A 25,464-nucleotide genomic window follows, 5' to 3' on the forward strand; every position below is an offset into this window, starting at 1 on the left:
AAGGGCTGTACACCACAAAGAAATAAAGGAAAAGGACAGATTAAAAAAATAAAAACATTTAAAACAGAAGTAAAAAACACATTGAAATAGCAAATACAAATTACCCTAATAACAATGTGTTTGATAAAAAGCAGTTAAAAAGTTAAAAACAGTTAAAAAAGTTAAAAATTAAAAACAGTTTAAAGTCTCATGCTGGATTATAGCTGAGATAGGCGCCAGCGCCCCCCGCCACCCCAAAAGGGAATAAGCGGTAGACTGTTGGATGGATGCTGGGTTAAAAGCCAGTGAATAAAATTGGGTTTTAAGAAGGGTCTTAAAAATAGCCAAAGAAGGGGCCTGTCTCACATGGAGAGGAAGATAATTCCAGAGTTTGGGACCCGCAACAGAGAAGGCTCTGTCCCCTCTGAGCTTGCACTTTGATTTGGGTACCTCCAGGATCAGCTAATCAGCTGACCTGAAGGACCGGGTGTGGGCATAGAGGCGGAGCAGCTCAGAGAGGTAAGGTGGGGCAAGACCATGTAAGGATTTAAAAATGTGTAAGATAATTTTAAAATGGACTTTAAAAGACACAGGCAGCCAGTGGAGGGAGGCTAAAACAGGAGTAATGTGCTCTCTTTTTCTTGTGTTTGTTAAAAGTCGGGCAGCTGCACTTTGGGCTAGCTGCAGACGTAAGAGAGAGGATTGATTAATACCAAAATACAAAGAGTTACAGTAATGCAGCCGAGATGTAATAAAGGCATGGATTACTGTCTCAAACTGTTGCCGAGAAAGAAAGTTTTTAACTTTGGCCAGCTGACGTAAATAAAAAAAGCTGGCTTTCACCACTCTGCCAATCTGATGGTCCAATTTAAAATCACTGTCGATACGAAAGCCCAGGTTGGTGACCATGGGCTTAGTGTGCAAAGTCAAGGGGCCAAAGTCAACAGGGGGGAGCTCACAGGTACCACTAGGTCCAAACACTATCACTTCTGTCTTCTTTTCATTGAATACTATCATATTAATACGCCAAAGCAAGCGAGTTGACTAGGTGCGTCGACACTTGAGCGTGACTTGATGAGTTGGTCAATAGATGGGTTGTCAACATAAGACGGACTGACTTAAAGGGGTCATGTTATGATTTTTTTCTCCATTTAAAAGTGAAGTGAATTATATTTATATAGCGCTTTTGTCTAGTAACTCAAAAGCGCTTTACATAGTGAAAGCCATCATCAAAGTTACATTTGAACAAGTGTGGGTGGCACTGGGAGCAGGTGGGTAAAGTATCTTGCCCAAGGACACAACAGGTATGGGGGAAGCGGGGATCGAACCTGGAACCCTCCAGTTGCTGGAACGACCGCTCTACCAACCTAACCTTTTCCTTCTCATCAGAATTGGGTCAGCTATGTTGTAGTTTTGAGCGCTTCCATGTGGTGTGTGCTGACAGATATAAGTTTGAACTATGCACTACTTTTTATGAGAAATGGCAACAGCAGAGGATGCATGTGCATGTACAAGCCAGTCTTCCCCACAAGAAGAGGATAGGGAAAAAGAAGGAGCTTATTCACTACAGTAGCGGCCTCGAGCAAAGCTTTTCTGGTAAATCTTTTACAGTTATGGATCATCCGCTGACATCACCATTAGGAAAAACATTGTGCAAATTCCGATTGGCTGGAAGAATGAAGGAAGGCAAGATTGTTTTAAAAACATCTCTGCCATGCCTCCATGGTTTGATTTTACATTTTCGGGACTTATGCAAATCCCAAACACACAAAAACAGGTACTGATACTAAAAAGTTGGTTTGGCATAATAAGCGGGTTCCAGTACATTATGTTACTATTGTAACTCCTTACCTTGTAGGTCAGCTGGTGGCGCTGTAGAGTTCAGGTAGTGAAAAAAAAGAGCGGCGGCTCTGAGGAACGGGAAGACGCCAGCCTTAACACAACGCCATAGTTGCCAGGAAGCCACGTCAGGTAAAATGCTAAAAACAAACACATAATGAGAGTACTGGTTAGAGTTAGACACAATATTATTTCTGGGGTTATTGGGACTGACCCGTCCAGGTGTTTCCTCAGTGTGTTGTAGAATTGACAGACAAGCTCCTCCTCCTCAGATCCCCCACCTTCCTGTTCCATGCAAACCTCCTCTACTCAGGCAGCAAGAGAAAATATAACAGGGAAGAATGTGAACCGACAGTTTTTTGCTTTTGTATAACAGAGACAAAAGATACTTGTGATTTGAGTGAGCTACCCGTGGTCGAGGTGAGCAGGACCTGAACAATGTGAGCAACAGTGATAAGGTGAAGGAGATGGATATGAGCAGAGTCGATCCCATTACGTCCTGATTGGTCCAGACTGTGAACAGAGGTGTAGGACAGCACGGTGTAAACCTGTAAAAAGTCAACAAAACTCATGGGTTAATGTGATGGAAGTAAAGTAGATTCAGATGCCCTTTTCCTCCATGGGTGTGTCCACTTTTTGGAACCCGAAAAATCACATTCACTGTCCCCTCTAAATACAGCAAACACACAGGAATTAATGTCAAGGACCACTATTTTGTCAATATATATTTGGCTCCTCCACCATCTTTTATGGATGCCCCCAAGTCACTCAATAGGGTTTAGGTCGGGAGACACATTTGGCAAAGTCGTCATCTTTACCCTCAGTGGTCGTCTTTGAGGTGCTCCATTTTGGACACTTGTTATGTCTAATTTGTGTGCTTGGGTGCTTAGTTGTTGCGTAGCTGCTAGCTCCTGGTATCCGGTAGCCCACTACGTTTACCATTTGTAATTTACACGACTGAAATAGGAGAAAAGACCAACCTTGTGTGATTATTGGAGGGAATTTTGATGTAAACACATTGTCGCACTGTTTGTATCGGAGCTTATATTGGACATTTTACGTGCAAACCTAAATAATCCGATACTTGTTTTTTATGTTTATATCGGACATACCGTATTGCCTTGAATTGCCGCAGGGCATATAGTATGCGCCTGCCTTGAATTACTGCCGGGTCAAACTCGCTTCCCAAAATAATTAGCGCATGCTTAGTATTATCGCCTGGTCAAACTCGTGACGCCACGAGTGACACTTCCCCTGTCATCATTTTCAAAATGGAGGAGGCTGATTTCAATACCGGTAATTTGAAATCGCATAAAGGGAAGAAGATTAAGAGCTATTCAATAGGATTTAATGTCCAAGCTTGCATAACACTCAAATTTTTACTGCATAGCTTTGGTAAGTGCCGGAGTGAGAAGAGGTTTTAAAATACAGTAACTAGCGCATGCTTACTTTTACCGCATAACTTTCGTATGCGCAGGAGTTAGAAGAGGTTTTAAATCAATTAGCGCCCCTAATTAGGTAGGCCCTATATCAATGTTGGATCGGGTCACCACTAAATTTAATACACATGTTCCCAATTAAACCTTGTAACAGTCATATGACACTTGTGAAAGAAAATCACAAATTAGCCCCTGTTTGGACATTTTCACTTTTGTTGCGAGTGGTTTAGACCAGAGGCTCTTCCTATATGACCTCGGGGCCCACTCAATTATAAACACTGAAGTAGTAATCTTACTCTTGACTGTGATCATATTCAATAATTATATTGTATCCTACTAACCTACTTACAGTTTAACAGGAAAAACCTTGTCAAGTGATATAAAACCATGCATTAATTACAAAGATTATAATGAAGGCTTAGGTTAGGCTGATTACAAAAATACATAAGTAAATATACTGCAAAGAGAGGATTCATAAAAGCTGATTAAAATTAAATGTACAAACAATTACACAGTGCTGAAATTAATTCTAAATATATTAACAATACATGATGTTTCTTAAATTAACTGTCAATAAAGTTTAAGTGCAAATTAAAATACAGCTACACCACTTTAGTTCTAATTTTTGTGCTTAAGAAACTTTTCAATGACTTGAACTCCAGACTTCTGTTTGTTTGACATTTTCATTACTGCCGCTGGGGCCCATACAGACCACAGCTGAGAAACACTTATTTTTGGGTGACCCGCTAGTAGGTGCTCACAATGGGCCCCCGACCCTATGGTTAAGACATTTTGGCTATGTGTTGACTTATTTTGAGAAAATGGTATATGTTATACTGGACACTGTCTGTTTTACATTACATTATAGACTCATTTATTTTGTGTTTTCCAATGAAAAGATACAATCAAATACTTGCAGAAATGTAAGAGGTGTTGAATGTTGCAGAATGTCTCAAGACTAAAGCCTATAAAATTCTCATGATTGACTAAAAGCTGGAAGTAGTAAACCGATGTAGTAAAAGCCTCAGGCTTCCAGGCATGCAAGACCACTAATAATGAGAAAGGGGTTAATTGTTTTTTTTGTGTTTTATTTAAAAATGTGATAAAAATGTATATACGATGGATTTGTGGTGGATGTAAAGTGAGTCCAATTTACCAGAATGTGGAACATGTCAATGTCCAGGATGCTTGGAGTGTTTTCTACTTGTTGGCAAGGAACCAGAGCTGTAGAAGAGACAGAAACAGACGGATAAAAAAAGATTATTCTCTGCTTGTAATTAACCGGTTATTTCATTTATATTTCATAAAATTAAAGCCCTTGATATTGTGATGTTGATTTGCATTATATTAGGGGCGGTCTGCCACCCCCAGGAAGGTCAAGTTAATTGACTAGTATTTGCAATGCCGCACCAGAAATATAAGGATATCATTCATATAGAACACATCTATACATGACGTCATTTTAATCAACAAACTATGCTGTGTGTGTCTGTGTTTGTTAAGCACCATCCCTAAAAGCTGTACCCCGAGGGGAATATTGATTTGTAATGCATTATTGATAATAAACAGCCAAATGTGAGTACCTGCAAACAATCTGATGAAGTGTGTGTGGAGTGTTTGCAGTGAAGCTGATGTCCAGCAAGCTGAACTGAACCTGGTGATGGAACTCAAGCAGTCGTCCTGTAACACACCAGATTATAGAAGTTACCCAATAAGATTGACAGATAGCGGTGTCTAGACAACAGACAGTGTACATTCCATCGACTAATTTGCTGTTTTACGCGACAGAGTCTCTGAAAGGTTGTAACAAAAACATTTTGTTTCAACATTTTATCCCAGTCAGTGTTGGTCATATTACCTTTTTAAAGTAATTAGTTATAGTTACAAATTCATTCTCCCAAAAAGTAATTGAGTTCGTAACTACGGTACCTCATTGTAAGAGTAATTAGTTTCTCAGCCAAATAACTGAGACCTTATTTTATACGCTATTATGTTCTATAAAAAATTTAACATCAAAGATGTTAATATTAACTGATTGACGATTAAAAACACCAAATACAATATTTTAGATCCTTTGGCATTTATCTGAACTCAATAGTGTGCCATATGATATGCATAGAAATAAAATAAAAAAAATTAAAATGACTATTTGGTAAAGTAACAACATTAAAAATTGAAAGTACAAAACCAAATATGGTATTCAAAAGTGTAAACTTAGGCAAAAAGACATAAAATAATATTCGGCGTTTAAGCCGTGCCGTTCTCTGCACATGTATACCAAAATACAGCCTGAAAGAACTCGAGATAAAACTACTACCAAGTTTTGGGCAGATAAATGACATGCCTTCAAGTAAAATGTTTAAAAACGTTCCTGAATGACATTCTGATAATAAAATTGCATTTGTGTAGAAAGATTGGGGTCTTTTTTTTTAAGCTTATTTAAACAATGCAAGGGATAAATCACCTGTGAATAATCATGATTGATCCAAATTACATGTGATGAATCTGATTTAAAAAAGTGGCTGCTTTGGGCTTGGAGTAGCAGCAGCAAGTGTCATGTTGGCATGTGATGATGTGAGGTGCGATTCGAGCAGACGTGGATGAACGCTTTTTTCCGGGACATATTGCATAACGATTCTTGCTTTCAAATTGAATGGGTGGAAAGTAGTGATTTAGAACCCTACCTTTATATTTCCCTGGCTCCGACTTGTCGCAATTATCGTGGGTCTAATTATGTGTCAGTCAGAGCATGATCCGCCCACTCAGCCAACCATCATCAGGGTATTTACAATGACGTCATCACGCTGCCCCATTTTTTTTGCGTGCAGCTAATGTTTGGCCGAAACCCGCTATGAAATTATAATAGATGCCCTTTCTGATAAACACAGTTTAACGCTTCACAGCCAAATGACACAGCAGCTGTATCAGTGACACATTTGTTTTCTTAAAGTGACACACACATTAAGGTACCAGAGAATACGGCATAACTATTTTTGTTTCATCATCCATTGTTGTTTCACTACAGCGTAAATACAGCCAGTGAGTCTGCACTTAGGCAGAATGCAGGGTACACTATTAACAAGGCAAATAGGTCTAAAATTTGACCAGCTGCTGAGACGTGGTAATGAAGATCTGTTATGCAGGGCTCTAGCAAACCTCAGCGTCCATTTAAAGATGTCAGTAGTGGTCCCTTAGGCCAGTGGTTCTCAAATGGGGGTACGCGTACCCCTGGGGGTACTTGAAGGTATGCCAAGGGGTACGTGAGATTATTTGAGAATATTCTAAAAATAGCAACAATTCAAAATTACTTTATAAATATATTTATTGAATAATACTTTAACAGAGTATGAATATAAGTTCATAAACTGTGGGGGAAAAAATACAACAATGCAATTTTTTGTGGACATGTTCCATAAATATTGATGTTAAAGATTTCTTTTTTTGTGGAGAAATGTTTAGAACTAAGTTCATGAATCCAGATGGATCTCTATTACAATCCCCAAAGAGGGCACTTTAAGTTGATGATTACTTCTATGTGTAGAAATCTTTATTTATAATTAAATCACTTGTTTATTTTTCAACAATTTTTTACTTATTTTATATCTTTTTTTCCAAATACTTCAAGAAAGACCACTACAAATGAGCAAAATTTTGCACTGTTATACAATTTAATAAATGAGAAACTGATTACATAGTGCTGAATTTTACTTCTTTATCTCTTTTTTTCAACCAAAAATGCATTGCTTTGATTAGGGTGTACTTGAATTAAAAAAATGTTCACAGGGGGTACATCCCTGAAAAAAGGTTGAGAACCACTGCCTTAGGCTACACTGAGTGTAATAATTGAGAGGGATAACCTTACCTGTCTGCAGGGTAAACCTCCGAATAAAGGCTTCTCCTCATCCATTAGGAGGCGCTCTGTAAAAGTCAATGACAGATTGTTTATGACAGGTAAATGTGTAAATGATATCTGGTGTACACAACTTCCGGGAAGTATTCACATCGTTTCACTTTTTCCACATTTTGTTATGCTTTGGGTAGGCCTTATTCCAAAATGGAATAAATTAATTTTTGGCGTCAAAATTCTACAAACAATACTCCATAATGACAATACGAATTTTTTTTTTTTCAAACTATTTCGCAAATGTATTAAACATGCTCAATACTATGTTGATGCACCTTTGGCAGCAAATACAGCCTCAAGTATTTTTTAATACGATGCCACAAGCTTGGCACACCAATCTTTGGGCAGTTTCACCCAATCCTCTTTGCAGCACCTCTCAAGCTCCATCAGATCGGATGGGAAGCGTTGGTTTTCATCCAGGATGTCTCTGTACATTGCTGCATTCAACTTAGTCCGGTCAGGGAGGTAACCAAGAACCCGATGGTCACTCTGTCAGAGCTACAACATTTCTCTGTGGAGAGAGGAGAACCTTCCAGAAGGACAACCAACTCTTCACCAATCCACCATTTGAGTGGCAGGAACTAGGAGATTAGTCAGGATAGAGGAAAAGATGAATGCAGCAATGTACAGAGACATCCTGGGTGAAAACCAACGCTTCCTATCCAGCCTGCAAAAGGAATGTGCTAAGAGGAATGGGCAAAACTGACCAAATATAGGTGTGCCAAGCATGTGACATTGTATTCATAAAGACTGCCAAAGATTCAGCTACAAAGTATTAAACAAATGCTGTGAATTCTTATGTACATGTGATTTTTTTATTTTTAATAAATTTGCCTTACAATATGATACATTTATTCATAATACATTTTGCTTTTCACATTGTCTTTATGGGGTATTGTGTGTAGAATTTTGAGGACACAAATGTATATACTCCAATTTGGAATAAGGCTATAACATAACCAAATGTGGAAAAAGTAAAGCACTGTGAATACTTTCAGAATGCACTGTAAGTGGGCGTGTATGTGTACCTATTGCTTGGATGGTGTAGGCACAGGTGGACCAACTCAGCACGGGCACCCTGTGGTCCTGCTCATTGGGATTCACCTTTAGTCCCACCTTGTAGGTTGACATGCTGAACGTGGTTATCATCTCAATAATACTGCTGGAAAAAGGGTTTCTAAGAAAAAACAACATAAGTCATCAGTGATGAAAGTCCTGTAACCTTCAATGGGATTTTTTTACTCCCTATGGTGACAATCTCAAAAGATAATCGATGCTGACTCACAGTGGAGTAAAATCAAGCCTGAATCCTTCAGGGATAGGAGGCTCCATGTCATCTGCTGCACAGACATCAGAAGTAACATTAAAACACCCACAACACGAACACAATTGAGCAGTTTTTCATGTGTCTGAATGACTGCTGACTGACCACTTTGTGGTGTTCTATAGGAGTGGTGCAGCGCTGCAATCTGCTGACTGGTTGTCTTCAGCCACATGTCCAGACCTGGGTGATCAACACTAAAAGACAAATAAGCCATTGAAAAATGCATTAATTACAAATCTAAGAAAATTGAAATTAAATTCAATGTCAATGTAAAATTTTTTGTGCAGCCAAAGTCACAACATTAACCAGACTACAAAGCAATACAATACACAGGAGATGCGTGTGATTGTACCTGCGGTCAGGTGGTTGTGCATGCGGCAGCAGAGGGATAACAGTGTTGCTGAGACACTCGCACAGTGGACACAGGAACTCTCCATTCTCCACGTCGTAGCTGGTGTGACTTCGCAAACGCTGCTGCCGCCTCTGCTCCTTGAGCTGCACTGCTTCAAAGTACCTGAATATAAAGTTGGCGGTGATGCAATGACTAGAATGTGGACCACCACCACATCTAGTGGACAAGAACACTTAACACACCCTAGTGGTAAACATTACACATTACAGTATAGTGCAGGGGTCACCAACCTTTTTGAAACCAAGAGCAACTTCTTGGGTACTGATTAATGCGAAGGGCTACCAGTTTGATACACACTTAAAAAAATTGCCAGAAATAGCCAATTTGCTCAATTTACCTTTAATAAATAAATCATTTCGTTGTAAATGTTTTTTCCTTTTACAGAAGTTTCTTGTAGGGAATAAATGATGAAAAAAACACTTAATTGAACAGTTTAAAAGAGGAGAAAACACGAAAAAAAAAAAAAATTCCAACATAGTTTATCTTCAAATTTGACATTTTAAATTTCAAAATTCAAGCGAAAAAAGAAAAGAAAAACTAGCTAATTCGGATCTTTTTAAATACATTTTAAAAAGAATTTGTGGAACATAATTTGTACTTTTTCCTGATTAATATTAATTTTAGAATTTTGATGACCTGTTTTAAATAGGTTAAAATCCAATCTGCATTTTGTTAGAATATTTAACAAATTGGACCAAACTATATTTCTAACAAAGACAAATCATTATTTCTTCTAGATTTTCCAGAACAAAAATGTTAAAAGAAATTCAAAAGACTTTGAAATAAGATTTAAATTTGATTCTAAAGATTTTCAAGATTTGCCAGAATAATTTTTTTGAATTTCAATCATAGGTTTGAAGAAATATTTCACAAATATTCTTTGTCAAAAAAACGGAAGCTAAAATGAAGAATTAAATTAAAATGTATTTATTATTCTTTACAATAAAAAAAATAAAGTTACTTGAAAATTGATTAAAATGGTCAGAAAAGAAAAGGAAAGAATTTAAAAGGTAAAAAGGCATATGTGTTTAAAAATCCTAAAATCAGTTTTAAAGTTGTGTTTCTTCTCTAAAATTGTCTTTCTGAAAGTTATAAGAAGCAAAGTAAAAAAATTTATGAATTTGTTTAAACAAGTGAAGACCAAGTCTTTAAAATATTTTCTTGGATTTTCAAATTCTATTTGAGTTTTGTCTCTCTTAGAATTAAAAATGTCGAGCAAACCGAGACCAGCTTGCTAGTAAATAAATCAAATTTAAAAAATACAGGCAGCTCACTGGTAAGTGCTGCTATTTGAGCTATTTTTAGAACAGGCCAGCGGGCTACTCATCTGGTCCTTACGGGCACCGCGTTGGTGACCCCTGGTATAGTGACTGCTTCTAATCATGTGACTCTCACCTCTGCCAGCAGGTGGCATGCATGATGTGTCCACAACTAGCAGTGTGGATACCTACTGACAGGTCTGGATGCATGAACAAAGGGTCATGTCGCTCTGAAACACAATATCCATACAATAACCAATCAGAAATCATAGAAAATGATCACTCTCTCGTGTGTTTCAGGGAAAGGGTAAATGAAGCGCACCTGCGTTGGGTAAAGAGCAGCAGCGTCTTTTGGACAAAACGGTTGATTTCTGAACAAATGCTGCCAAAACCATGGCCCTGCCGTGACATTTGACCTCCTGTTCCTCCTGACACAGTATGCAGGTCACCAGGTCACGCCGCTCGGCTCCTCGGCCCACTCTTGTGGGACCGACGCAGACCTCAGATGAACAGGACGGCTCCGAAATGGAAGTGCTGGAATGGCAACAAACAAGGAACTTATTTAGGCCATCCTAACCAAAACGTCCCTAGAAAATAAAAATGCATGAATGCACAATAAAATCAGATGTAAAAAATATTATTCAGGCAAAGTGTCCTGAACATTAACCTGATTGCATACTTGATAAATAACAAGTCTGTCTTCCAATAAGGATTTTTATAATCAAATTTATTGTGTGAATGTTGTCTGTCTGTCTGTGTTGGCCCTGCAATGAGGTGGTGTCTTGTCCATGGTGTACACCGCCTTCCGGTCGAATGCAGCTGGGATAGGCTCCAGCACCCCTCAAGACCCCGAGAGGGACAAGCAGTAGAAAATGGATGGATGGAAATCAGATATTTTTTTTATCATTAGTCGACTGTCAGTCGAATCTATAGCATCTTTTTTTTTTACTTAAATAAACACATATTGACTGGTTACTAGGTGTCAGTAATGTCACATGAATGTATATCTATCTGCTACAGTGAGGAGCGGCTTGTCCTTTACAGTAATAAGTTGCCCCACTAATCAACTTCGAGGTTTGTAATAAAATCAGACTCTTTAATTCCCTTGTGTTGCCTGTCCTTTCTCCATAAAAATTTACTTCACAGGGAATAAGCGGTAGAAATGGATGGATGGATGGGATGTTACATTTATCTTTTTCCTTCAAACCCTTTAGAAACCCTTTTTTTTTTTTTACGTATTTGTGTTACTCCCTATACGAAATCAACTTTGAAGTATAAAAATGTAGTGAAAATTCATACTTTAGTGGTAGTCATGTCCTAATCAGCATTTCTGGCCTCCAAACTCAATTAAATTTTTGGCCAAAAATTTGATCTGAGTTTGAGTCCCGATCTGATACTTTGACAATAGATAATGAAAATGAAAGTGTTTTAGCAAGCCGCTAAAGTAAACACAGTGAGCCTTTTTTACAAAACTGATTTCATTAAATTTACAATTTGTAGATCAGATGATGTATCTAATTTGTGGTATTAAAATTTACATAGCCCTGGAGCAAAAAAAAAAGGGGATAGTGCACAAAAACTAAGCAAAAGAACCCATTTAAGGTCATGTCCACACGAACACCAAAGATTTATAAACACAAACACACACTCAAGTGAGCTGTAGCTGCTTTTTCAGGCTTCTGATTGGACAAAGTGTGCATGACAGCTGGCGTATACGTTTGTGTGTAGACAAGGACCGCTTTGATCACGCACGTCCGACATCCTACGAAAAGCTACAATATCTTATAGCAACACAAAAACATCACAGTCTGGGAGATTCGGGAGTTCAATTGGGGTGTCAATAGAAAAGGGAAATATCCGGTAGACTTCGGAAGAATGGGAAAGAGTTGGCAAAGTGCTCCAGTACAGCAGACCTGAACAATGACCCATCCTCTATATGACTGATTGTTTTTGTTTTTTTAAAAGTCCTTTTGCCATCCCTCCGACACGACTGCCTTCACCAGTCCTGCTTCTCAATGCATGTGATTGGGACTACACATACACTACAAACTCAGTACTAAAAAAAAACAAAAAAACATGACCGTTCCATCCCTAATATGGAAGAGTATAAGTCTAAATACATGTCCAGCTACAGTTTTTACCTGTGCTCCAAATCACCAGAGGTTGACGCCTCGAGTTCAGCTAGAGTTTGCTGAAAAAGTTCTTTGTTCTCGTTGATGAAATGCTTCTGCATCTCAGACATCTGAGCCATTATCTTTTCCCTCCGCAGTCGAGCCATTTCTGCCTTCCTCTTCCTCTCCGCTTTGTCTTTGTCTCGTATCATCTGCAGGAGGACACCAAATCAACTTAATAACTAATTTTACACAATTTCAGCATGAAAGTAAGGACGAGGTTTGTAAGTTTCACCTCCTCCTGCCCATCTCCATGGGTGACAGTAACTGAAGAGGTGGAGGATGTACGTTCTCTAATCGTTTTGATGTTTGCCACCATCTGCAAACAAACAAAAAATCAATATTGATATTTGGAATACAAAATAAAACATACCAACAACCTAGGCAGACACTTCAAATTTACCCCAAAGTTCAAGTCAAATATAATTGACAAACTGCAGCTGCAGAAAAGGAACTATTCTGCAAACACCTCCATCTGGCCATGTTAATGTGTTATAAAGTTAAAAGTTAAAGTACCAGTGACTGTCACACACATACTAGGTGTGGTGAGATTATCCTCTGCATTTGACCGATCACCCTTGATCACCCCTGTAAGGTGAGGGGAAGAGTGAGCAGCAGCGGTGGCTGCGCCTGGGAATAGTTTTGGTGATTTAACCCCCTATTCCAACCCTTGATGCTGAGTGCCAAGCAGGGAGGTAATGGGTCCCATTTTTATAGTCTTTAGTTTGACTCGGCCAGGGTTTGAACTCACGACCTACCGATCATTAACGACTAGGCCACTGATATGTAATACAGTATATGTACATATATAGGCATATGCATTTACATATATACAAAATATGTAAATGCATTATATAAATATGTATACACATACATATGTGTATATACATACTGTTCTGTCTTGTTTGTTGAATGTTTTAAGAATTTATGTAAGACCAGTGTTTAAGTACACTTTGGAATTCAACAGACAGCGGGAGGCAGCATTGCCTAGTTTACAGCATTGCCCAAGTCAGCAGTGCACAAGAAGGAGTTCCTTTCCGGTCAAGTTGAGGCTAGTTAGGTGACGATTGTAAATTTGAATGCCAAACAAAGTATCATTGGTATGTATCGTTGAGTAGCATGTTAATATTTGATTGAGGTGTATTATTTGTTGGCTGTGAATTTGGAATGTTTTTTGGCCATAAGTCAGTCATACTATGAAGTGAATGTTAGCATAGTAAATTAGTTTGTTGTAGAGTGCTTCAAAATACATATTTCATGGTGTTTCTATATGCATTTAAGTTCATTTCACCGTGTAATGGATTTGTTTTTATAGTATGCTTATGTGTGTAATTGGCTGTGTGTGCATGTCTTTAATGTAAACATCCTTTCTGCTTATATGTTTTCAGTTTTACCCTTTTGACAAGAACACGTTTTTCAGAGTGTTTGAGCAAGAAAAGGTGTTAGGGTAATGTATATACATACATATACCGTGAGGGCTCAGACAAAGAGCAGCTCAAAGACCTCGATGAAAAATAAAAACAAAGGACCCAGATTTCCCTCGCACAGACGCGGGTCACCGACAGCCAGGCCCGGAGGTGGGGCACGAATGCGAGCGCCTGGTGGCCGGGCCTGTCCCCAAGAGGCAACGTGGGTCCCCCCTCCAATGGGCTCACCACTCATAGCAGGGGCCATAGAGGTCAGGTACAATGTGAGCTGGGCGGCAGCGGAAGGCAGGGCACTTGGCGGTCCGATCCTCGCCTACACAAGCTAGCTCTTGGGACGTGGAACGTCACCTCGCTGGGGTGTAAGGAGCCTGAGCTAGTGCGCGAGGTGGCGAAGTTCCGGCTAGATATAGTCGTACTCACTTTGACGCACAGCAAGGGCGCTGGAACCACTTCTCTCGAGAAAGGCAGGACTCTCTTCCACTCTGACGTTGCCAGCAGTGAGAGGCGACGGGCTGGGGTAGCATTTCTTGTTGCCGCCGGCTCAAAGCCTGCACGTTGGAGTTCAACCCCGGTGGACGAGAGGGTAGCTTCCCTTCGGGTGAGGGCACGGGTCCTGACTGTTTGCGCTTACGCGCCAAACAGCAGCTCAGAGTACCCACCCTTTTTGGATTCACTCGAGGGAGTACTTGGGATTGCTCCCCCAGGTGATTCCTTCGTTCTACTGGGAGACTTGTGAAACCTGGAGAGGCGTGATTGGGAAGAATGGCCGCCCGGATCTGAACTCGAGTGGTGTTTTGTTATTGGAATTTTGGTGCTCGTCACAGATTGTCCATAATAAACACCATGTTCAAACATAAGGGTGTCCATATGTGCACTTGGCACCAGGACACCCTAGGCCACAGTTACATGATCGACTTTGTAGTTGTGTCATCAGATTTGCGGTCTCATGTTTTGGACACTCGGGTGAAGAGAGGGGCAGAGCTTTCTAACGATCACCACCTGGTGATTAGCTGGCTGCGATGGTGGAGGAGGATGCCGGACAGACCTGCCAGGCCCAAACGCATTATGAGGGTCTGCTGGGAAGGCCTAGCGGAGTCTCCTGTCAGAGAGAGTTTCAATTCCCGCCACCGGAAGAACTTTGAACATGTCACGAGGGAGGTGCTGGACATTGAGTCCGAGTGGACTTTGTTCCCTACCTCGATTGTCGAGGCGGCCGATAGGAGCTGTGGCCGCAAGGTGGTTAGTGCCTGTCGAGGCAAAAACTCTGGACATGGGAGGAATCCGGGGAAGCCATGGAAAACGACTTCCAGACGGCTTCAAAGCGATTCTAGACCACCATCCGCCGCCTCAGAAAAGGGAAGCAGTGCAATGTCAACACCGTGTTTGGTGGGGATAGTGTTCTGCTGACCTCGACTGTGGATGTTGTGGATCGATGGAGGGAATACTTCGAAGACCTCCTAAATCCTACCAACACGTATTCCTATGAGGAAGCAGTGCCTGGGGAATCTGTGGTGGGCTCTCCTATTTCTGGGGCTGAGGTTGCAGAGGTAGTTAAAAAGCTCCTTGGTGGCAAGGGTCCGGGGGTGGATGAGATCTGCCCGGAGTCCCTTAAGGCTCTGGATGCTGTGGGGCTGTGTTGGTTAACAGGACTCTGCAACATCGCATGGACATCCGGGGAGGTACCTCTGGATTGGCAGACCAGAGTGGTGGTTCCTCTCTTTAAGAAGGGGAACCGATGGGTGTGTTCCAACTATCGTGGCATCACACTCCTAAGCCTTCCCAGTAAAGTCTATTCAGGTGTAATGGAGAAGAGGCTACGCCGGATATTTGTACCTCGGATTCAGGAGGAACAATGTCGCTTTCATCCTCATCGTGGAACCATGGACCAGCTCTATACTCTCGACAGGGTCCTTGAGGGCGCATGGGAGTTTTCCCAACCAGTCTATATGTGTTTTGTGGACTTGGAAAAGGCATTCGACCGGGGTACACGGTCGAATGTCCTGTGGGGAGTGCTCAGAGAGTATGGGGTAATGGACTCTCTGATTGTGCCGGTCCGCTCCCTGTATGATGTATGTCAGAGCTTGGTCCGCAGTAAGTCAGACCGTTTCCAGTGTGGGTTGGACTCCGCCAAGGCTGCCCTTTGTCACTGATTCTGTTCATTCTGTTCAGTCAGGGTGTTGAGGGGATCTGGTTTGGTGGCTGAAGGATTAGGTCTGCTTTCTGCAGATGATGTGGTCCTGATGGCTTCATCTGGCCAAGATCTTCGTCTCTCACTGGATCGGTTCGCAGCCGAGTGTGAAGCGACTGGGATGGGAATCAGCACCTCCAAGTCCGAGTCCGTGGTTCTCGTCCGGAAAAGGGTGGAGTGCCATCTCTGGGTTAGGAAGGAGATCTTGCCCCAAGTGGAGGAGTTCAAGTACCTCAGAGACTTGTTCTCGAGTGAGGGAAGAGTGGATTGTGAGGTCGACAGGAGGATCGGTGCGGCGTCTTCAGTAATGCGGACGCTGTATCGATCTGTTGTGGCGAAGAAGCTGAGCCGAAAGGCAAAGCTCTCAATTTACCGGTCGATCTACGTTCCCATCCTCACATATGGTCATGAGCTTTAGGTTATGACCGAAAGGACAAGATCACGGGTACAAGCGGCCGAAATTAGTTTCCTCCACAGGGGAGGCAGGGCTCTCCCTTAGAGATAGGGTGAGAAGCTCTGTCATCCGGGAGGAGCACAAAGTAAAGCCGATGCTCCTCCACATCGAGAGGAGCCAGATGAGGTGGTTTCGGGCATCTGGTCAGGATGCCACCCGAACGCCTACCTAGGGAGGTGTTTCGGACACGTCCGACCGATAGGAGGCCACGGGGAAGTCCCAGGACACGTTGGGAAGACTATGTCTCCCGGCTGGCCTGAGAACGCCTCGGGAACCCCCGGAAGGAGCTGGACGAAATGGTTGGGGAGAGGGAAGTCAGGGCTTCCCTGTTTAGGCTGCTGCCCCCGCGACCCGACCTCGGATAAGCGGGAGAAGATGAATGGATGGATTAAGTTTGAGTTTATAATATATACATATATACATACATATATATACACATATACTGTATATATTTATATATACATATACACATACATATGAAAAAATTATATATATATATATACATAAATACACACACACAAGATTTTAGAAGCAAGCCCATATGATCAGATATTGATATTGGGCCATTTTAACCATCCATTTTCTACTGCTTGTCTCTTTCAGGGTTGCGGGGGGATAGAGCCTATCCCAAATGCACTCAGGTGAAAGACAGGTTACACCGTGAACAAGTTGCCACTTCATATCAATATCGAATCAGGACACTCCTATAAATAGGGGTGAATATAGTCCATATAATTAGGAACAATGGTAGCAGTAAAACGCCCAAGAACGCATCATCAAATGAATGCTATCAGCCTTATTGTAGAATTAATGAATGACAGCAGCAACTTTTACAAAATAATCATTACGACTTAAAGTAAGTATGGAAAGGGAGGTAGAATCGCACACAAGCCCAACACAGGCCGAGTTTGAGTACATCCTCAGTCAGCACACTGTACCTTTAAGATCCAGGTGATCATGTCTTTGTGGACCTCCAGATGAGGAGCATTCTGAAGACTCTCCAGCAAAGCCAGGACACTTCCTGAAGTATTTGGAGCTTCACCTGGACCTAAAAGTAAGTACAAATATAAGTTGTTGGACTAAGTTATGATTCTGTTAAAATAGAAAACATATCAATGTTGGAGTTACAGGGTGTTATGTACTGACGTGAAATTTTAGAAGTGTAATTGAAGGTGATGTCATCCTCGCTATTGTTTTCCAGCTGTTGCTGCTCCTCCAGGAGAGCCATGCCTACTAGATGGAGCACCTACATTATGTTAACAAATACACAAAGACACATTTCATCACATCTGGTTTCTTGGTTGGATTTTGGCCTAAAGTCTTCCACCAAGATTTTAAAACATTTTCAGCATTTATAAATGTTTTATCTTAAAGTGTCTCTCACTCTCTGCAGCATGGACTCTGACCAGCCTCCGCCTCTCGGTTCCATTGCCCACTGCAACACAGCACCCTCCACACCCAAAAGCACATCACACTGCAGCAAGTTCACCAGGCTAGCAAAGAGGGGACAGAGAGGGGGAGGAACTGGCGGGGGAAGGGCTGAGGAACAAACAAACACAATTTTTAGAAGAAAGAAAACAACAGCCTCAAAAAAACATTGGAAAAAAGTGGACATGTCTAAATGTCGTTGAAATTATATTTACTATTAGTACTGTGGTATGTCAATGTGTCATCTTAGTACTGTTGATATAATCCACATTCTATTCAGGATGTAACAACACAATGTATTTAAAAAATGATTTTTTTGTGGAGGGTACAGAACTTGCAGTTTTATACAGGAGCGTACAGACTTCCCTCATTGTATACTTTCTGTCGCTTGTCTATTCGGTAAACAAATACTGTGCAGCCCGTGGCTAATCCATAGCTAGCGATAGAGCCAGCCCTTGTCCAGAACACATCTTTGTGAATTTACCCTGTTTGGATATGTATGAACCTGTCTTTCTTATGTAGCACATTGAGCACCATTGGGATGTTGTAAGTGTAGTATATTAGGAGTGATGTGATTTGAGTAATTTGAGTAACTCGATTGCAATAATGACATCCGTTATCATGTCTTACATTGTGATTGTGAATGGTAGACAAAATTTTTTTTAAAAGTGCAGCTCCAAGTTAAGCTAATGGCATTCGCGCCAATCTTCATCATTTATACTTGTGATGTTTTTTTCCTTTTACTCAAAACTGTTGTGATTCCTACATGTATGATCACTTAATTTGTGTATTGGTGTATTTTTCTTTGTGTGCTTAATTGTACAGCGATTATTGTGGAGAATATCATTAAAACACCTCAAGCTATTTTTGCCATCTCTACTTCAAAGGATTGCTTAAATATTTGGCAATCTAAATTCCAACATTCAGGCAGTGCAGAATTTAGTGCAGCCAGTTTTACGTTTAAAACAAGCAGCAACAATTGAGAAATAGAGCAAAATGTTACACTAATGTATTTGTTCATACTAATAACAAATAACAGAGATTTGTTTTTAACATTTGTTAAGCCTTTTTAAAGAAAATATGTGCAGATTAAATTAATCATGATGTCATCTGTATGATATCATATCGACCACGCCCCCACCGCATCACAAGCCACGCCCCAAACGCCACATGTATAATGGCAATCAGGGGGAAACCTTTTTCTGTGCTTCTTATTTAGCAACTTTGCCACTGCATTTAGCGAATACAGGTATGCATTAACAATTAAAGAGGTAGAGGTGCGTGTGTCTTGCGTTGTCTAATACAAGTGGTCACCAAATAGAAAGTATTAGCGGAGATTATTCAGTCATCTAATACAAGCGGTCACAAAAGAAAAACCAAGTATTCGAGGAAATTATCCTCCACAAGCCCAGGGAGTGTGCAACTGTGTATGGCGTAAGCAAACTCTCCAATAGCGTGAAACCTTGCTTGGAGCAATCTTACAGAGACACTCTTTAATCATTTGCAACACTTTGCCTTATTGTACAAACCCCGTTTCCATATGAGTTGGGAAATTGTGTTACATGTAAATATTAACGGAATACAATAATTTGCAAATCCTTTTCAACCCATATTCAATTGAATGCACTACAAAGACAAGATATTTGATGTTCAAACTCCTAAACTTTATTTTTTTTGCAAATAATAATTAACTTAGAATTTCATGGCTGCAACATGTGCCAAAGTAGTTGGGAAAGGGCATGTTCACCACTGTGCTACATCACCTTTTCTTTTAACAACACTCAATAAACGTTTTGGAACTGAGGAAACTAATTGTTGAAGCTTTGAAAGTGGAATTCTTTCCCATTCTTGTTTTATGTAGAGCTTCAGTCGTTCAACAGTCTGGGGTCTCCGCTGTCATATTTTAAGCTTCATAATGTGCCACACATTTTCGATGGGAGACAGATCTGGACAGCAGACGGGCCAGGAAAGTACCCGCACTCTTTTTTTACAAAGCCACGCTGTTGTAACACGAGCTGAATGTGGCTTGGCATCGTCTTGCTGAAAAAAGCAGGGGCGTCCCTGAAAAAGACGTCGCTTAAATGGCAGCATATGTCGTTCCAAAACCTGTATGTACCTTTCAGCATTAATGGTGCCTTCACAGATGTGTACGTTACCCATGCCTTTGGCACTAATGCACCCCCATACCGTCACAGATGCTGGCTTTTGAACTTTGCGTCGATAACAGTCTGGATGGTTCGCTTCCCCTTTAGTCCAGATGATACGATTTCGAATATTTCCAAAAACAGTTTGAAATGTAGACTCCTCAGACCACAGAACATTTTTCCACTTTGCATCAGTTCATCTTAGATGATCTTAGGCCCAGAGAAGCCGGCGGCGTTTTTGGATGTTGTTGATAAATGGCTTTCGCTTTGCATAGTAGAGCTTTAACTTGCACTTACAGATGTAGCGACAGTGGTTATCTGAAGTGTTCCTGAAACCCATGTGGTGATGTCCTTTAAAGATTGACGTCGTTTTTTGATACAGTGCCGTCTGAGGGATCAAAGGTCACGGTCATTCAATGTTGGTTTCCGGCCAATGCCGCTTACGTGGAGTGATTTCTCTAGACTCTCTGAAACTTTTGATGATATTATAGACCGTGGATGTTGAAATCCCTAAAATTTTTGCAATGGCAATTTGAGAAACATTGTTCTTAAACTGTTTGACTATTTGCTCACGCACTTGTGGACAAAGGGGTGTACCTCGCCCCATCCTTTCTTGTGAAAGACAGCATTTTGCCCAATTAGCCTGCACACCTGTGGGATGTTCCAAATAAGTGTTTGATGAACATTCCTCAACTTTATCAGTATTTATTGCCACCTTTCCCAACTTCTTTTGTCACATGTTGCTGGCATCAAATTCTAAAGTAAATTATTTTTTTGCAACAAAAAAAAAAGTTTATCAGTTTGAACATCAAATATGTTGTCTTTCAACTGATTTTGGGTTGAAAATGATTAGCAAATCATTGCATTCCGTTTATATTTGCATCTAACACAATTTCCCAACTCATATGGAAACGGGGTTTGTACATAAAGGACCATTGGTTTATTGTTCATGTACCTTACCCTCTATTCTTTACCAACAAAAACAGCTGATGTTTTTCTTCGGTACCAGTCATGTCACTCAAATAGTCACCTGTATCATCGCCGGTCTGTCTCCTCAGCTTTCTCTGAGCTTCCTCTGCCTGCACGTACGTCAAACAGTGTCGTCAAAACAATGTAGTGTGTGAATGTATTGGTGATGTACATTTTAGGACCTTAGATTGGTCGGCTCTGCTGTAGTGATAAAAGTACAGGTTGAAGTGCTTGCTCCACTCAGGACGCAGCTCGTAAAGACCACGACCAGTTACACCTGGCTTCCTGTACATTAAGATGGATTGAAAACACTCATTATCATCATTATCATAATGCCTGGTAACTTTAATAGTATTTCAGCTCTCAAGGTCCTCCAGCATATTTATACTGTTTATGTTTCGACATCGCTCTCAGCCGAGAGCGTGTTTATTTAAAAGCAGAAAGAAATGATCACAGTAAGCCCTCTTTTTAGTCATTCACAATTTTTGCATACACAGCCTCCCTGCTCATGACTGGCCAGTGAGAAGTGTTGCAAAAAAAAATAAAATAGGAGCAAAAATATATAATTATAAAGTAAAATGTCCGGTTGTGATAATGTTTCAGCTTTAAATCGGATGAGCACTACAAGCCCATCAACACGGTCAAAAAAAGCGAGTATTCCGTGATTACGTGACGGCAATAAATACCAAGACACCGTCTGACCTTCTTTTTCCAAAAAGCACTTTATGATGTTCAATATCTATTCCAGTTAAATTTATGCTAACAGAAATGAGAGTGCTTTTTATTTTTTTTTATTTAGGATAAAGTTATTTACCTTCCAATTACAGTACAACGGTAAAGAATTCTACAGTAATGTGAATAACAGTTTATATACTTTTAAATGGCTACTTGCATTCTTATCATATATTATGACAACATTAAATTATAGCCACTTTATAGTTTTTACTGATTATTTCTTTAGTTTAAGAGCATGATGTAGACAAAAGCTATTTGTCTGCATAAAGCCAAATATTTTTTTAAGGCGATTATTAAATATTGTTCTATGAAGGGGTGTCCAAACTTGGCAGTGTCTTCAGTTTGCACATTATTTATAACTATCTGACATTGTGATTGCTGCCAATTTGCCACCATTTAGTTGACAACATGTGTAAATCAGGTCAATAACCATGAAATGTACATTGAAGCACCATACAAAAAAAATCAAAATTACACCCATTTAAATCCATTACAATGCATAATGGGAAAAGTGCAAAACACTTACTCGACACCTATCCATGTTTTGTGCATTATAGCTGCTTGATATTTCTGACTGATTACAAAACTTAAGATCTAAGACGTCATCGCTGAAGTAAACAAGGTAGGAGTCGAACTTTCACATACTCTTAATATCCAATTATATTAATGATATATAGTTTATATGAATATATAATATGTACACACATATATGTATAGGATATATACTGTATGTTGTTACGTTACATGCAGTTGGCTTTCAGCCCCTAGCCTTTTTTTTTCAGCCCAATGCTACCCACAAGTCAAAAGGTTTAAACAAACCCTGTTCAAAAGTGTGGCACATTGAGACAAGAATATGTAGATTAACAGTGTAAAAGTCTTCCTTCACTAGTTGTTTTCGCAGTTTTACACAATTTTATATTTAAAATATAAAAATCGCAAATCGAATCACTATTGCAATTTTGGAGACAAAGACCGCATTTAGTTTTTTTCTCAGAATTCTGCAGCCCTACTACTGACAATGAAGATAAAAAATATTGGTTTTCATGAGCTCTATGTTGTATGTCCGGGTGGGGCTCCCGCTTTTAAATAATTTGAGACATGTACAATTTTCATAGATTACATTTTGTATTTTGAAAAACATACACATTTTGCACAATGAGATGTATGCAAAATGGGCACACCGACTTTAACGTTTAAATTATCCATAAAATGCAATTCTTAAATTCATGACATTGGAATGAAATGCACATGTAGTTCCCATTCATTTTTCTAAATTAAGAGGAAGCATACAGTATTTACCTCTTTTAACCGCTATAAACTAACCAGTAAAACAGCAACAAAACACGCTGTTAATGACACTGAGTGGCAGTGTGATGTTGGAGTTGCCCGACTGTTTTTGTGGCCCTGAACGCATCACTGTCTGAGCCAAGTGTGTTAGTTTTTGGCGCAAATGGAAGACGACCATGAATTACCATTCATTACCATGAGTTGATTTACATGGATCCCGACTTAAACAAGTTGAAAACTTATTCGGGTGTTACCATTTAGTGGTCAATTGTACGGAATATGTACTGTACTGTGCAATCTACTAATAAAAGTTTCAATCAATCAAAGACCCACAGTTATCAGTTTTGTTGATCCAGGCACCTTCTTCCCCCCCCTTTAAAACGCCTTGGCAGATGCTGTTATGTTTTATCTGTTGTGACTACATGTTGTCTCCTATCACTAACAAAGCTGCATTGCAAAATGGTACAGAATAAATTATGTGTTTATTTTGTTTGGAGTTTAGGTTGGATTTTGCGAGGAAAAAACACTCACTTGAACGAAGCAACACAGTCTATGACACGCTCGAGTCCAGTCTCCTTGTTCCCCTGAGAGGAAACAAACAAAAACAGTCAGCAGTCTGCAGAGTGCGAACACGCAGAAAAATGTAGGTTAAAAAACTATGTGGATATAGGTATGCCAACTCGGAATGTTGCACAAACGCCACCTTTCCACCATGCAGGACAATTTAGCTCGGCATTGATGTAGTCTGGAATAGGGTAACTATCGGAGTCCATTTTCTTGATCAACAATTGGGGAAAATTGTTACATTATGGACATTGAATCACTGTATTATAAAATGTTATTTCTACTCAGAATCTAAATATTCTGGATAAAGATTTTGATTAGCTAATTGAATTAATACGATACTCTATCTTAACTAAAACTATTTGTCAAATTAACTGACTCACATTAGCAGTACTGTGCTGCAGTAAGCAGCTATTATGGCTTAAATCATTAATAAGTACTTGACAGCCTTAAATAGCATTAACAAAATGTTGTATTGCTGGGTCGCAATCACGTGACCTAGAGGCACTTCTGGGTTTCAGGCAATAGTCTGGAGTCCCGATAGACTACTGTTTATTTATCAGTGTAGATTTTGGCATATTTTGAAAGGTTTAAAGGCAATTATATACTCAACTGTGACAAAACATATTTAAAATGGGATGGAGCAAATTTATGAAAGATTTAAACCATTCATTATCACCAAGCTGTTAACTGCTCGCTATGAGCTTTGTTCAATTGACACTCACAGATTTAGAGAAGAAAAGATTGGAGACAGATCATGTCTCTACATCTGGAGGGGTCCACAAATTAGGCATTAATCAGTAAATGACAATGTTGGATTTATTTGTGCATCGGTAAGTAACGTATTGGATTGACATAACGAGTGCCATGCTGCTGTGACGGTAATGAGAAAACAGGATATGTTCAGTTTTTGCAGTTGATTTCCTGCTACGAATATTAGTCGGCAGTTGTTTCTATGGAGTAAAGTTCCTATTTTGTGTCCATATTCAGCTATCGGTGTCCCTGTTGTTTAGCAACGTTTGCTAGTGGTATCAAGATTGAGTATGCCGCAATATATGCCGAGTATATTAATACTATTGCTGCCCCTCGTATCTGCTTTTTGCAGGATTATTTAAGCCTCTTTTGTACTCAGATAGTTTGCGCGCTGCTTGCTGTACAACAACCTTGGCTTGGTTGACCACCACTGGCTTTCACTTCCGGGAAGAAGTCTCGTGATGCACTTTTAGGATATTTTCTTGACGCTACAAAATATCAGCAAATACTATGCTATAATCTGGTCATCTGTGTCGAAGCACTTGGGTTTTCTGCACAACAACAACTAAGCTTTTAGTTTCTCTTATGGTAATTGAGAATTAAAATACAGTGGATTGGACCAACAATTACCGTATTTTTCGGACTATAAGTCGCAGTTTTTTTCAGTTTGGCCGGGGGTGCGACTTATACTCAGGAGCGACTTATGTGTGAAATTCTTAACACATTACCGTAAAATATCAAATAATATTATTTAGCTCATTCACTTAAGGGATTAAACGTATAAGATTTCATATGATTTAGCGATTAGGAGTGATTGTAGCTGAGATAGGCACCAGCACCCCCCACAAACCTCAAAGGGAATAAGCGGTAGAAAATGGATCGATGGATGGAGTGACAGATTGTTTGGTAAACTTATAGCATTTTCTATATGTTATAGTTATTTGAATGACTCTTACCATAATATGTTACGTCAACATACCAGGCACGTTCTCAGTTGGTTATTTATGCGTAATATAACGTACACTTATTCAGCATTTATTTTAAATTGCCTTTCAAATGTCTGTTCTTGGTGTTGGGTTTTATCAAATTAATTTTCCCAAAAAATGCAATTTATACTCCAGTGCGACTTATATATGTTTTTTTTTTCTTCTTTATTATGCATTTTCGGCAGGTGCGGCTTATGCTCCG

General features: G+C 39.9%; 1 protein-coding gene across 2 annotated transcripts in view; it reads right to left on the reverse strand.

Annotated features, from left to right (window-relative positions):
• Positions 1–25,464, reverse strand: part of ubr2 (ubiquitin protein ligase E3 component n-recognin 2) — an 86,335-nt gene that overhangs the window by 14,713 nt on the left and 46,158 nt on the right. Inside the window, exons 22-41 of one of the 2 annotated variants that reach the window (XM_061922181.1) lie at positions 23,491–23,543; positions 21,120–21,222; positions 20,999–21,047; positions 17,781–17,935; positions 17,543–17,642; positions 17,335–17,444; positions 12,563–12,646; positions 12,298–12,479; positions 10,479–10,690; positions 10,293–10,386; positions 8,838–8,999; positions 8,591–8,679; positions 8,447–8,498; positions 8,190–8,338; positions 7,120–7,175; positions 4,841–4,937; positions 4,414–4,481; positions 2,228–2,366; positions 2,033–2,123; positions 1,831–1,958 (exon numbers count right to left, since the gene is read on the reverse strand). In XM_061922181.1, the coding sequence (XP_061778165.1) occupies positions 1,831–1,958; positions 2,033–2,123; positions 2,228–2,366; positions 4,414–4,481; positions 4,841–4,937; positions 7,120–7,175; positions 8,190–8,338; positions 8,447–8,498; positions 8,591–8,679; positions 8,838–8,999; positions 10,293–10,386; positions 10,479–10,690; positions 12,298–12,479; positions 12,563–12,646; positions 17,335–17,444; positions 17,543–17,642; positions 17,781–17,935; positions 20,999–21,047; positions 21,120–21,222; positions 23,491–23,543 (2,173 nt within the window). Of the gene's footprint in view, positions 1–1,830; positions 1,959–2,032; positions 2,124–2,227; positions 2,367–4,413; positions 4,482–4,840; positions 4,938–7,119; positions 7,176–8,189; positions 8,339–8,446; positions 8,502–8,590; positions 8,680–8,837; positions 9,000–10,292; positions 10,387–10,478; positions 10,691–12,297; positions 12,480–12,562; positions 12,647–17,334; positions 17,445–17,542; positions 17,643–17,780; positions 17,936–20,998; positions 21,048–21,119; positions 21,223–23,490; positions 23,544–25,464 lie in introns of both variants that reach the window. The other variant, XM_061922180.1, reaches the window with a different exon arrangement.

The sequence above is a fragment of the Nerophis ophidion genome, linkage group LG15 (assembly GCF_033978795.1).
Source record: "Nerophis ophidion isolate RoL-2023_Sa linkage group LG15, RoL_Noph_v1.0, whole genome shotgun sequence".
NCBI classification, from domain to species: domain Eukaryota; kingdom Metazoa; phylum Chordata; class Actinopteri; order Syngnathiformes; family Syngnathidae; genus Nerophis; species Nerophis ophidion.